Source organism: Rhipicephalus sanguineus, chromosome 6 (genome assembly GCF_013339695.2).
Source record: "Rhipicephalus sanguineus isolate Rsan-2018 chromosome 6, BIME_Rsan_1.4, whole genome shotgun sequence".
In the NCBI taxonomy this organism is placed as follows: domain Eukaryota; kingdom Metazoa; phylum Arthropoda; class Arachnida; order Ixodida; family Ixodidae; genus Rhipicephalus; species Rhipicephalus sanguineus.
In genome coordinates this window covers 22,448,873-22,460,063 of record NC_051181.1, presented here as the reverse complement: position 1 = coordinate 22,460,063, position 11,191 = coordinate 22,448,873, and the positions used below count along the sequence as shown (strand labels likewise).

The window sequence follows — 11,191 nt, the reverse complement described above, 5'->3', positions numbered from 1 at the left end:
ACAAAATCACGTCACGTACTCAGATGTTCGTCTTAAGGCTCATGCTCTGCTGGCAGTGGCCTTCACGGCAAGCAGTCAAACAAAAATAGACAAAATAAAAATAGACAAAACAAAGACACATGATCAGGAGCAGTTTCGGATGCTCGTCCTACGCCCACGCTAACACACACTAAGCGTGCGCGTACGCTTACGGCACACCATTCTTAGCGAAGATTAGAGCCCTTTCGCCTTGGTGAGTGACAAAAAAAACCCTTTTCATGGCGTACGTTAGGACATTATGCGCAGGCAATGTTTCATAGCGACTTTTGTGACACACTGCCCCCCACTTTTAGAATATTGTTTATATATTCAACAACCCGCAAAATGTCGCATTTGTAAGCACACACAGTTCACCTCGACAGCCCTGTGGGACTCTCTTTTACAATCTGCTTAGATAATCTGCTCCTACGTTTTCTCTCCCTTTGATGTGCTTTACAGTGAATTCGTATTCTTGCAGGAGCAACTCCATCGAAGTGGTCGGTTTGGACTACAAATGGGGCACCAGAGAGTGCATCCTAACTTTTGATTCCCCACTCGCAAAAACCTTTTTTTTTTATCAGGCTTCAGCGACCCGCTCTGCCTCGACACTGGTGGTGCGACAGCATCTGGGTAACCCTGCCTTTCGGTGTTGTTCGTTGGCAAATGTCGCAGGAACTAACGAATCTCTTGACGTCGGCAGTAAGCCCTGGCCAAACGAATTCGTCCAGAAAGCAGAATTTCGTTTTCTGTGCTCCTAAGTGTCCTGCCAATACTCCATCATTGGCAGTTTTCAGTATCGCTTCCCGATTTGCCCTCGGCGCAACCAGCTGCTTCACGTATCTCCCATCTGGCTGTGAGAACGTGCGATATAAGAGCCCCTTCTCCATTCTGAATTCGATGGCGTTTTTTCTGATCTCTGCACGTTAGCTTTTTGCCGATCTGCGAAAAGCAGTGACGCAACGACTCGTCCTTTCGCTGTGCTTCTACGTAGGCACTCGTGTGCTTCGGTGTCATCTCCAGTGCCAGGTGTTTTGAGCCTCTCAAATTTCTTCGCCGCTCTTTTCGGCTGGGCTCAGTCACGGCTGCGGCAGTCGCCCTTTGTTCCGTCGGCTGTTGTTTCACTCAGTCCTCCGCCGGCGGCTGCCGGGTCGTCCGCAGCTCGCACGCCTTTTACGTTCCCAAGAATTACATCGTACAAGGCTCCTGCATACAAAGTGCAGTGATGGCGCCCGTGTAATGAGGGTTCCCACGTAAATTCGAGCCTCGGGTAGCATCTTCACTGTGCCGTCCACCAAACGTACTGGACTGCTGTCCCCTGTGAGCTATTCGTCTTCGACGAGGCTTCTCCTTACTATACTGTATTGCTTCCCGTATCGCGTAACACGGAGACGGGCTTCCCGGAAAGGGTGCCGATAGCAACTGGCATTCCTCGACTAAGAATCGCGGCCGTATCTGCATAACTGCGTCACCACCGGAATCTTGTCACCATTCTTCAACTCTACGTATCCATCGTAGATGCTTTCTCTCTTATCTCCTGCCGGTGAGTATATACATGACCTGAGGCTTTTTCCTTCGCTCTCTGTTGACACGCATCTGCTTTGTCCCCATCCTTCCACATTTAAAGCACACAGGACCCTGGCTACCTGCAAAGTTGCTCTTGCATTGTGCCGCATGGTGTCCCAACTTACAACAAGATAGCACTTCGGCGGTGCTCTTTGGCTGCCTTGTTTCTGTCTACTTCATAGTTTCCTGCTTCTCTCGTCCATCTCTTTTTGCTTTCGCAAGTTAGCTCCCCCTTGTGCATCTAGGAAGCGATCAGCCAGTCCTAGCATTTCTTCAAGTGACTCAGCCTTTCTCTCTTTGAGATAAAGTGTCAGATTTGGGTGGCAACTGCTCAGAAATTGTCCTGAATCAAAAGTTCGTGGAGTGAAGAGTAGTACTTCGCTATCCCAGCCATTTCGACCCAGCGGTCAAAGTAGTGAGTCACCTAGCCGAAAACTGCGCAGCGGTCTCACCATCCGCTGATTTTGCAGTCCTAAATTTCTCTTTGAAGCCCTCAACGGTAAATCGAAAGCGCTTCAACAGAGCGGCCTTGACCTTGGAGTAGCTCGACGCGTCTTCCGGTGATAATCTCCCAAAACGCTTAATGCCTCCCCGCTTAGGCACGTGCTCAAAACAGTTGACCATTGGTCTTCGGGCCACCTCTGACTCTTCGCAATACCTTCAAAGCGGCGTATGTACGCGTCAAGATCGTCTTTCTTTTCATCAAATGCGATGAGGAGTTTGCTCGCATTAAACCGCAAGCCGATGTCGGCATCCCTCTCTTGAGTGCTGCTAACATCACTAACAACATCTCTCTCCTCAGCTTTTGAAGTTCCAGTTAAGACGTAATGCTTCTACCTCACATTCGCTTGCTTTAAGTGCTGCTGCGTGCTCTCTCTCTGCTGCTTCTCGCTCTCTTTCTGCTGCTTCTCGCTCTCTTTCTGCTGCTTCTCGTGCCAAGGCTCTTTCCTCACGCTGTCTCGCCTGCTCCTCCTCTATCCACTTTCTCAGTTCCGCTCCTGACAGGCCAAGCTGAGTGCCGATAGATGCAAGCTTTTCAGCTCCATAGTGAAAGAAAATCTTAGGCACACAATGAGCGATCATGCCTTATCAATGCAGGTTTTAAACTTGGTTGCCGTTGCTCACAATACAAAACTCTCAGTGCACAAAAAGGATAATTGGCTCAGGTCCCTGACTCGTTCAAGGTGGCTGCCCTGCACCAGAGGTCCTGTCGCGGACGCCCGATAATGTCACGACTCGGGGCCGAAGCACAAGCTTCTCCCAAGAAGTGGCATGGGTTTGGGCCTCTGGTGTATGGCTTGCGCCAATCGCCGGTGTGAAAGAGTCAAGGGCCTTCTCCAATCAAAGAACAAGATTTAATAATGCGTTTAAACAAGATAAAGATACTTCCACAATAACCGAACATTTATCTTGAACACAAAGGTGAATTAGTTTATACAGTCTACAATTATTCCGAATAAGTGTAGCATGCATGAAAGTTGAAATATGTAGCGACAATGAGCAATATCGGATGGAAGACCAAACAGCAAGAGCTTAACCAACAATTAGAGTTCGCAGTCCACTAAGTCAAGCGATTGACATACGTAACCGGGCGCAGCAGAGTCCTTCAACACCGGCGCCGTTCATGAGCGACCGTCGAAGCTGGCGAGATGGCTCAGCGGCGGCTCGACGAGGACCGGGGTGCTGGGTGGCTGCGTGGTGTCCCGGGAGTTGCCCAGCGTCGATCTCTTCTCTGGCGCAGAGCAGCTGAGAAGCATAGTGGGGACGTATTTTATACGTTTCTCCGGCCGCCGGTCCCAGCTTCTAGTGTAGTGTCGATGCATCCTTGAAACGGTCACGTAGGCACTGGTTGCTACCGGCATGGTTCACACTTCACTTCGGTGTCCTTCACGGGCGAACCAGTAGCTCACAGACAAACACCAGTCCGCGGTCGCGTAGGCACACGGTCTAAGACGTATCTAGGATACAATGTCCTGATTCAGATTCCGCTGTCGGTGACTGTTACGCAAGCCGTTTAACAATAGACAAAACAAAAGCACATGATCTGCAACGTGGCTCGGACACAACGTCCGGTGGTTCAGCCACAACACAAACACAAGCACATGATCTGACACGTAATTCAGATGCACGTCTTAAGGCTCTGGCTCTGCTGGCGGTGACCTTCACGGCAAGCAGTTCCATACTACAAAACAAAATCACGTCACGTAGCTCAGATGTTCGTCTTAAGGCTCATGCTCTGCTGGCAGTGGCCTTCACGGCAAGCAGTCAAAACAAAATTAGACAAAATAAAAATAGACAAACAAAGACACATGATCAGGAGCAGCTCGGATGCTCGTCCTACGGCCACGCTAACACACACTAAGCGGTGCGCGTACGCTTACGGCACACCATTCTTAGCGAAGAATTCGAGCCCTTCGCCTTGGGCGTAAGTGACAAAAAACCCTTTTTATGCCGTACGTTAGGACCTTATGCGCAGGCAATGTTAATCATATGCGACTTTTGTGACAATGACGGAGAATAGAGTTTACCCTCATTTGCAAACGCGCCGCACAGTGGCCATATACTGTTATGCCTTACCTTACTACACTACAACCCAAAGCATGTACAATAAGTTTTCGAATAGACAGAGGCATATAATATCTCAAACTGTACAGCATGCAAGATACACCGCGAGGACGTTTGCATACATAATCTACGTGGGATTTCCAGGACAGATCACTGTCAAAATGCAGACCTAGTATTTCACGGTATGCACATATTCTAAGGTTGTACACATAAAAGTATAACAATTGGAATCGTGCAGCAGAAAAGAAAAAATAAACATGGTTGATCCCTCCGTCATAGGAATCGGAATAACACGAAAGTAAAACTTGCCTATAAATAACGAGGACCCGTGGTCGTAGATCAGGAACACGTCTTTACTACATGAAGGCTAGCCCGAATCCCCTCTTCGTTCACCTCCTCGTTTTCTCCCTGTCCCTACCTCCAAGACTATGCCCCACTATTCTATTTTCAACATCCTCCGAGGTGGAGAGGACGAAAACGTCACATCAGTCATTTTGCGGCTTCCATTACACACAGCTTTTGCACCGGCCGGTTCACCACGTGGCCCGTAGCGAAACGTACGGGGCAGGCTCTAGCTACCCCGTCTCGGCCGGGATGCAGCGACGTCACTCGCCCGAGTTTCCAGAACATCGGAGCAGTGTTGTCTTCGTTCACTATCACAACGTCGCCTATGTGAATCGGTGAGGAACGTTGTTCTGGGCGGCAGTGCGCTCATCGCAGCTGTAGTAAGTAGGGATGTTTCCATCTTCGCCAAAGCTCTGTGCTGATGCGCTTCCGGTACTGCACTCGTCGTTGTAGCTCAGCGTGAGTTGATGCCTCAGCTGTGACACCCGGCTACGGCATGGCGATGGCTCGCTTTCAGAGCAGAAAGTGCGCCCGAGTTAAAGGCTGCAATTCATTTGGGCCATCCTCCAGGTAGGTCAGGGGTCTGCTGTTGATGACGGCTTCAACTTCGCATCATGTTGTCGTGAGGCCCTCTACATCAAGGCTGCTACGCCCCAAGGTCCGCTTCAAAGCGTCTTTCGTAGCGCGGATAAGGCGCTCCCACCATCCACCCCACCAAGGAGCTCGTTCCACAATAAATTTCCACTGTATGCGCGTGGTGGTGGCGTGCTCTTGCAACGCAGGGATGACCGCCTTGAAACTCCGTGCACAAGAGCGAAACGTTAGGGCGTTGTACGAGTACACCACGGCTGGAACACCTCGCCGCGCAACACACCGACGAAAAGCGAGAATCGTGGTCGCCGTTGTCATGTCGGAGGTCAGTTCGAGGTGAATAGCTCGTGTCACGGCACATGAAAATATCAGTATGTATTCAGTTCTCAGTTGTGCGAACGTAAAGTGGCCCGCAATAGTCGATGCCAACAACCGAAAATGCTTGAGCCTCGGTTATTCTCTCTGGTGGCAATGGTGCTACTGGAACAGACACTGCCGTCAATCGCCGTTTTCGGCACGGTAAACACTGCGAAAGCAGATTTTTTACGGTCTTCCTTCCCTTCAACACCCAGAATCTTGCCCGTACTTCGGTCAGGGTGAGCTCGATGCCATCATGAAGCGTGCGGGCATGAGCAGCCTGAACAATTATTGTGGTCAACTTGGGTTCAGCGGGCAACAGAATGGGATGCCGGATGTCAGGACTGGCGTTAAGCAGGTCGAGCCTCCCACCGACACGGAGGAGTCCATTTGTATCCAGGAATGGGGCCAGGTGAAGAACCGATGACGTTGATGGCAGCCTTTTTTCTTTCTCAAGAAGTCGTATTTCGGCTCCGAAATACTGATCTTGCACGACTCTAAGCCAATAACGCTCGGCCTCTTCAAGTTCTAAAGTCGTGAGCGTTCCACTGCGGGGAGGGCTCTTTCTCAAAGCGTTGTGGACGAAGCGCTGTACGAAAGCAGTAACGCGCAAAAGCCTATTGAGCGAGCTGAAATCTTCCGCACACACAATTGAAGTCCTCGATGAAACAAGCGATGGACAGATCGTCGTGGCTGTCTCATAGAGAGGCTCAATGTCTCTGTCGTTCGGAAGGTCATCCAGCTTGAAACTGGGAATCGGTCCTGGCGTTGAGATCCAAGGGGGACCGTGCCACCATTTATCCGACTCCAAAAACGCTTTGGCAGACACGCCACGGGTGAGTAGATCGGCAGCATTCTCGCCGCTGCTGCAATGCGCCCAGGTGCCGGGATTAGTGAGCTTAGATATCTCGGCCACACGATTGCTGATGAAAAGATCTCGATTTCTTGTTTTTGCTCGGATCCAGTGAAGAGCGACGAGGGAGTCGGTCCAAAAATGAGCGGATGCCTGCTGGAGACGTGGCACGGACCGTACGTACTCCGCTAGCCGTGCTCCACTAACGCAGGCGATCAGCTCCAGTCGAGGCAGGGACATCCTCTTGAGCGGAGCGACGCGACTTCGGCTGATGAGCAATCGTGTGACGCATGCCCCGTCGGCAGAAAGCGCACGAACGTAGATACACGCACCATAAGCCTTAGGACTGGCATCAGTAAATATGTGCAGTTGAAATGCCAGCTCTACGCTGCAGTCGTGCAGAAACACGTAGCGAGGAACCTGTGCCTGGACATCTGGCAACTCGGTGCACCACGCGTTCCATGCAGCTTGTACTTCATCTGGCAGCGTGTCATCCCAGGAGTGCTTCCGCTTCCACAGGTCCTGGAAAATTAGCTTCCCTTTCACGGTGAATGGGGAGAGATAACCAAGCGGATCGTAAACGCTGGCTACGGTTTGAAGGATCGTGCGCTTGGTGGCCGGTCTGTTTGCGGCGAAGGAGGCTGTGTTGCGCACTGTCAATGCGATGGTATCGCCTTTACGCTCCCACAGCACGCCCAAAACCTTCACGAAATGGTCATCTCCTGCTTCAGTCTCAATGGCCACGTTATCTTGGATAAACTGTTGCTTTAGCAGGTCGGAGTTCGATGCCCATTTCCGTAACCCCATGCAGGCATCAGCGAATATGGCGCGTGTTTCCTGGTATACAGCAATGGCTTGTTCCGCCGTGGACACCCCAAGGATGAGGTCATCCACTTAAAAGAAATTTTTCCCGACACGACGCTAAATGATGGCGAATCGTGGCGGCAAGCAGAAAGGGACTTGATGCTGCTCCGAAAGGGACGCTAGTCATCCGCCATGCGGCAATGGGTGGGCTGGGCTCTTCCTTGGTTGGCAGTTGCTGAACCCATAGAAAGCGTAGCAAATCGCGGTCTTCTGGACGAATGAGCATTTGCAGATAGGCTTTCTTGATGTCTGCCACAAGAATCACTGGGTAGCAACGAAAGGATAGCAATAGTTGCACGATGTCAACACCAAGCTTCACCCCTTTCGATAAAACGTCATTCAGGCACGGTTTTCCGACGACATGAGACGACGCGTCAAAAACCACCCGGAGCTTGGTGGTCACTGCATCGCGGCGGATGACAGCATGATGCGGCATGTAATAAATGTTAGGGCCTGGAATTTGCTCTTGATCAACTCTTTCGGCATGACCATCCTCGAAATAAGCAGTAATGGCTTCGTCGTGTTGTTTCAGCATGTCGGGATGTTCTCTGAATCGGTTCAGCTGCATATTTAGTCGACGTGCTGCAAGCTGTCTGTTGTCACTACCGGCCGGTATGCCAGGCTCCTGCATCATCAGGGGCACTTGGTAACGACCAGCTTGCTTGCTCAGACAGTGCTCAAATATGTCGAGGTCAGGGTTGTCTTTTACAGTACTTGACCACCGGGTTTCACTACCAATAGTGTCGAGGCGCCACATAGCCGATTCATCGCACTCTTGATGAGAACCACCAGCCGATAAGAAAAGTGCACTCGTTGCTCTAGCTTCGTAGTGCGAGCTACTGCCCTGCACAGTCCACCCGAACGACGTTTCCACGGCAGTGAGTTGCTCGTTGAGGCGATCAATCTTTCCAGTGGCGACCTTCCAATAAGCGTCCGAGCCACTTAATATGCTGACGTCCTCTGGGTGCCAAGTTTCCGGGTCAAACATGTCCGCAGCATCATACCTCCGGGCGCTCAACAGCTCGAGCACTTCAATGTTCAGCGGTGGACTTGTCACGGTGCACACTTCGGGGACTTCCAGTGCTTCCAATGTGACGGTGCTGCTGTTAAATCGTCCACGCAGCGTGACAGAGACGCATCGACAACGTAAATGATTCTGTGGCTTGGCATTTCCAAACGTTACCAGTGAGAGCTCTTCCGTGCCAATGACTTTACACTGCAATCTCTTGGCCACGTCGGTGCGGATGAATGAACGCTGGCTGCCGCTGTCAAGCATCACACGCACCAGGAGCTGTCGCGGTCCGCTGTCAGCCCAAACACGGCCCGTCTGAAGCAGCACCGACTTGGCTTCTGTAGCGCCAGTTGACGCCGTAGTTACCGTCCGTGAGGCAGAGCCGGACGAGCCGCTCGGTACTGTTGGTGCAGGAGCAGCGGTCGTGGTGACGGCTCGTGACAGCTCGCAAAGAACCGTTAGGTGTCGGCTTTGGCACTTGTTGCACGTAAGGCTCAGGGAGACTCTGCAAAACCGTGCGACATGATTGCGCATTCCGCACTTGTAACAGCACCGAGCGTTAAGCAACCTGGCCCGTTTCTCGTCGGCGGATAAGTCGACCGTGCACTCTGCCAGGCTGCGACCTCGGCTGTCGCACAGTACACAAGGCTTGCGCCGCTGTAGGGATTCCGTCGCCGCTAGCGCGGATGCCGACGGAATGCCCTGTGAAGATCTTGTCGGCGAGCTCATGTCACCAGGTACCGTGATCGAGTTGTGCGTATACGATGAAGCCGCTTCTCGCTTCCCTTCTTCACGCACTTCAACCTGGATTTTCAGGAACGCTAAAATGTTGGTCGCCTTGTGCGTTCTCGCTTCAGGTGGTGTGGGCTCTGCTGATGCAGTAGTACCGCGCGTGCTCTCCTGCTTCTTCTTCTGTTGGTACATTATCGCCAAGTCTTCTGGCAAGCACCTCATTAGCACCCGATGCAGCACCACAGTGTACTGCTCAGGTGGTACACCAAGACCTTCGAGCGCACTTACGCGGAAACGCACGGTGTCATGCAGCACCCGAAGCTCCTCCACTTCCTTGGAACTCCTCACGGGCGACAATGCAAGAAGCTGGTCGATGTGCTCGTTGACTAGTAATTCCTGTCGACCGAAGCGCTCTTTCAGTGTTGTCACGGCAATTTCATAGTTGTTATCAGCCAGCCTGATGCCTTCGATAGCTCGCTTGGCCGCTCCCGTCAGGTATGCAGCAAATACTTAAATTTCTCGATGGGCGGCAATTCGGAGATCTCGTGAATTGTGGCGCTATAATGGTCGCAGAATTCTTGCCACTGACGTAAATCTCCGGCATACGTCGGGACCTGAAGCGTCGGAAGCGCGACCGACCGGTAGCGTGGCGTACTGACGGGTCCTGGCGGCGCCCCAGCAGATCCGATGTTGCTCTGGGTGGCTGCTACCCGTTCGTCATTGGGTTCACTCCTAGACAGGCCGCTGAGACCGGTCGCCTGTTGAGGCTGTGACAGGAAGAACAGCGCATCAGCAATCGCGTACAGAATCTTCTCGTGGTAGTCGTTTGCGCCCTCGACTTCTCCTTCAATAGCCTCGTCTTCCGTGATATCGAGAATGTCCTTGTCTAGCTGGCGGAGCTCAGCTTCTTTCGTCTTTAAAACGGCCTAAAACGGCGACTTGCCTATTGACCTCACGCGCCTCGGTGTCGGGGTCCTGCAGCAGTCCTGTCAGGAGCGTAATATTCCGGGAGACGCTGGCCCTGACAGTTCCACGCACCTTCCGAAGACGCTCGGTCGAAGACATCGTTGTCCAGCACTGACCAGTTCCCGGGTTTCACGGCACCAAAAATATGTAAATAACGAGGACCCGTGGTCATAGACATCTTTACTGTGCAAGGGCTAGCTCCGAAATCCCCTTCGTTCTCTTCTTCGTTTCCTCCCTGTCCCTACCCCCAAGACTATAACCCACTATTCTATTTTCAACAGTCACGTTAGCGTATGTTATAAAGCGTGGTGGAAGTGTGAAATAACGACCGGGAGTCACACAGTGCGAATTATGCAACTAGTGGGCCCTTTAAAGCTTCCAACTCATTACAAAATGCGCAGTCATTATTCCTCATCGTCATCAGCCGTCGCATCAAGAAACTACACATTTGGTACCTCGCTTCTCCGCAGAATTACGAGTAATGTCGTGGTGGGTGCTTCCCAACTTCACAAAAATTATGATTTGTAGCGTACTGATTACGTTGCTAGTGTACTTGTATTAGTAACCACAAGAGAGTTTATAACGGGCTCTAGAAATGCCGCTCTTCGAGCTTTCGCTGTGACTATGCTGCGCTTTCCGCGCAGGCCTGGCGCTTTTTTAGCGTACCTCGCCGTCCTGCACAAGCTTCAGAAAAAGGTTAAAACTGCGCGAATAAGACGCCACGTAAGAAACAAACACGCACAACCACGAAGCGCAACGTGTGTGTGCGTGTTTCTATGTTCCTTACACGGTGTCTTATTCGCGCAGTTGTAACCTTTTTTCTGAATGAATGAGCCAACAACAACATGCCATTCTACAAGCTTCGCTTGAAAACGTGCCTCACCTGTTGTCTCACACAAGAAAACACCGACGCAGCCGACGTTGACGAAAGCTTCCCGCTGTCATACATGAGTTTTTAGAAGAACTTCTTGCTGGGCGAGTTTGTGCATGTCTGTGGTGGGAATCGTTGTGCATTTAATCGGACGAACACAGGAAGGAAAGGCCAAGGTAAACGGAAAGAGCGCAAACTTTTTTGACATGAGGTATCATTGTCATGTGTTTCCTCCTCTTTTCTTCCCTCCTTCTTTCGATTTATTTGGGACGGGGAAAAAAAGAGTGGATTTACATGCAGCGACCAAACGACTAAAGCCAGTTGATAGTTCGCGCTCTTTCCGTTTACCTTGGGCTTTCCTTCCTGTGTTCGTCCGATTGAACGCGCAACGATTTCCCACCACATACATGAGCTTGTATGGGCTTGTCGCTGGGTAGATGGTGTTTTTGACAGT

At 51.4% G+C, this 11,191-nt stretch overlaps 1 protein-coding gene across 1 annotated transcript; it reads right to left on the bottom strand.

Moving 5' to 3' along the window:
- Window positions 1-1,090: 1,090 nt before the first annotated feature.
- On the bottom strand, window positions 1,091-9,965 carry LOC119397132 (uncharacterized). The gene is made up of 5 exons (XM_037664571.1): window positions 9,939-9,965; window positions 9,490-9,826; window positions 7,763-9,409; window positions 6,625-7,185; window positions 1,091-1,221 (listed from the first exon to the last, which is right to left on the bottom strand). Exons 1-5 carry the CDS (start codon window positions 9,963-9,965, stop codon window positions 1,091-1,093), a joined length of 2,703 nt encoding a protein of 900 aa, XP_037520499.1.
- Window positions 9,966-11,191: the final 1,226 nt, after the last annotated feature.

Coding starts and splice junctions, on each gene's coding strand:
- LOC119397132 (XM_037664571.1), bottom strand. CDS start 9,965: ATGTCTTCGACCGAGCGTCTTCGGAAG. Junction 9,410..9,489: donor GACGTATGCCGGAGATTTAC/GTCAGTGGCAAG, acceptor GAGAAATTTAAG/TATTTGCTGCATACCTGACG. Junction 7,186..7,762: donor GGAGCCTGGCATACCGGCCG/GTAGTGACAACA, acceptor ATTTCTTTTAAG/TGGATGACCTCATCCTTGGG.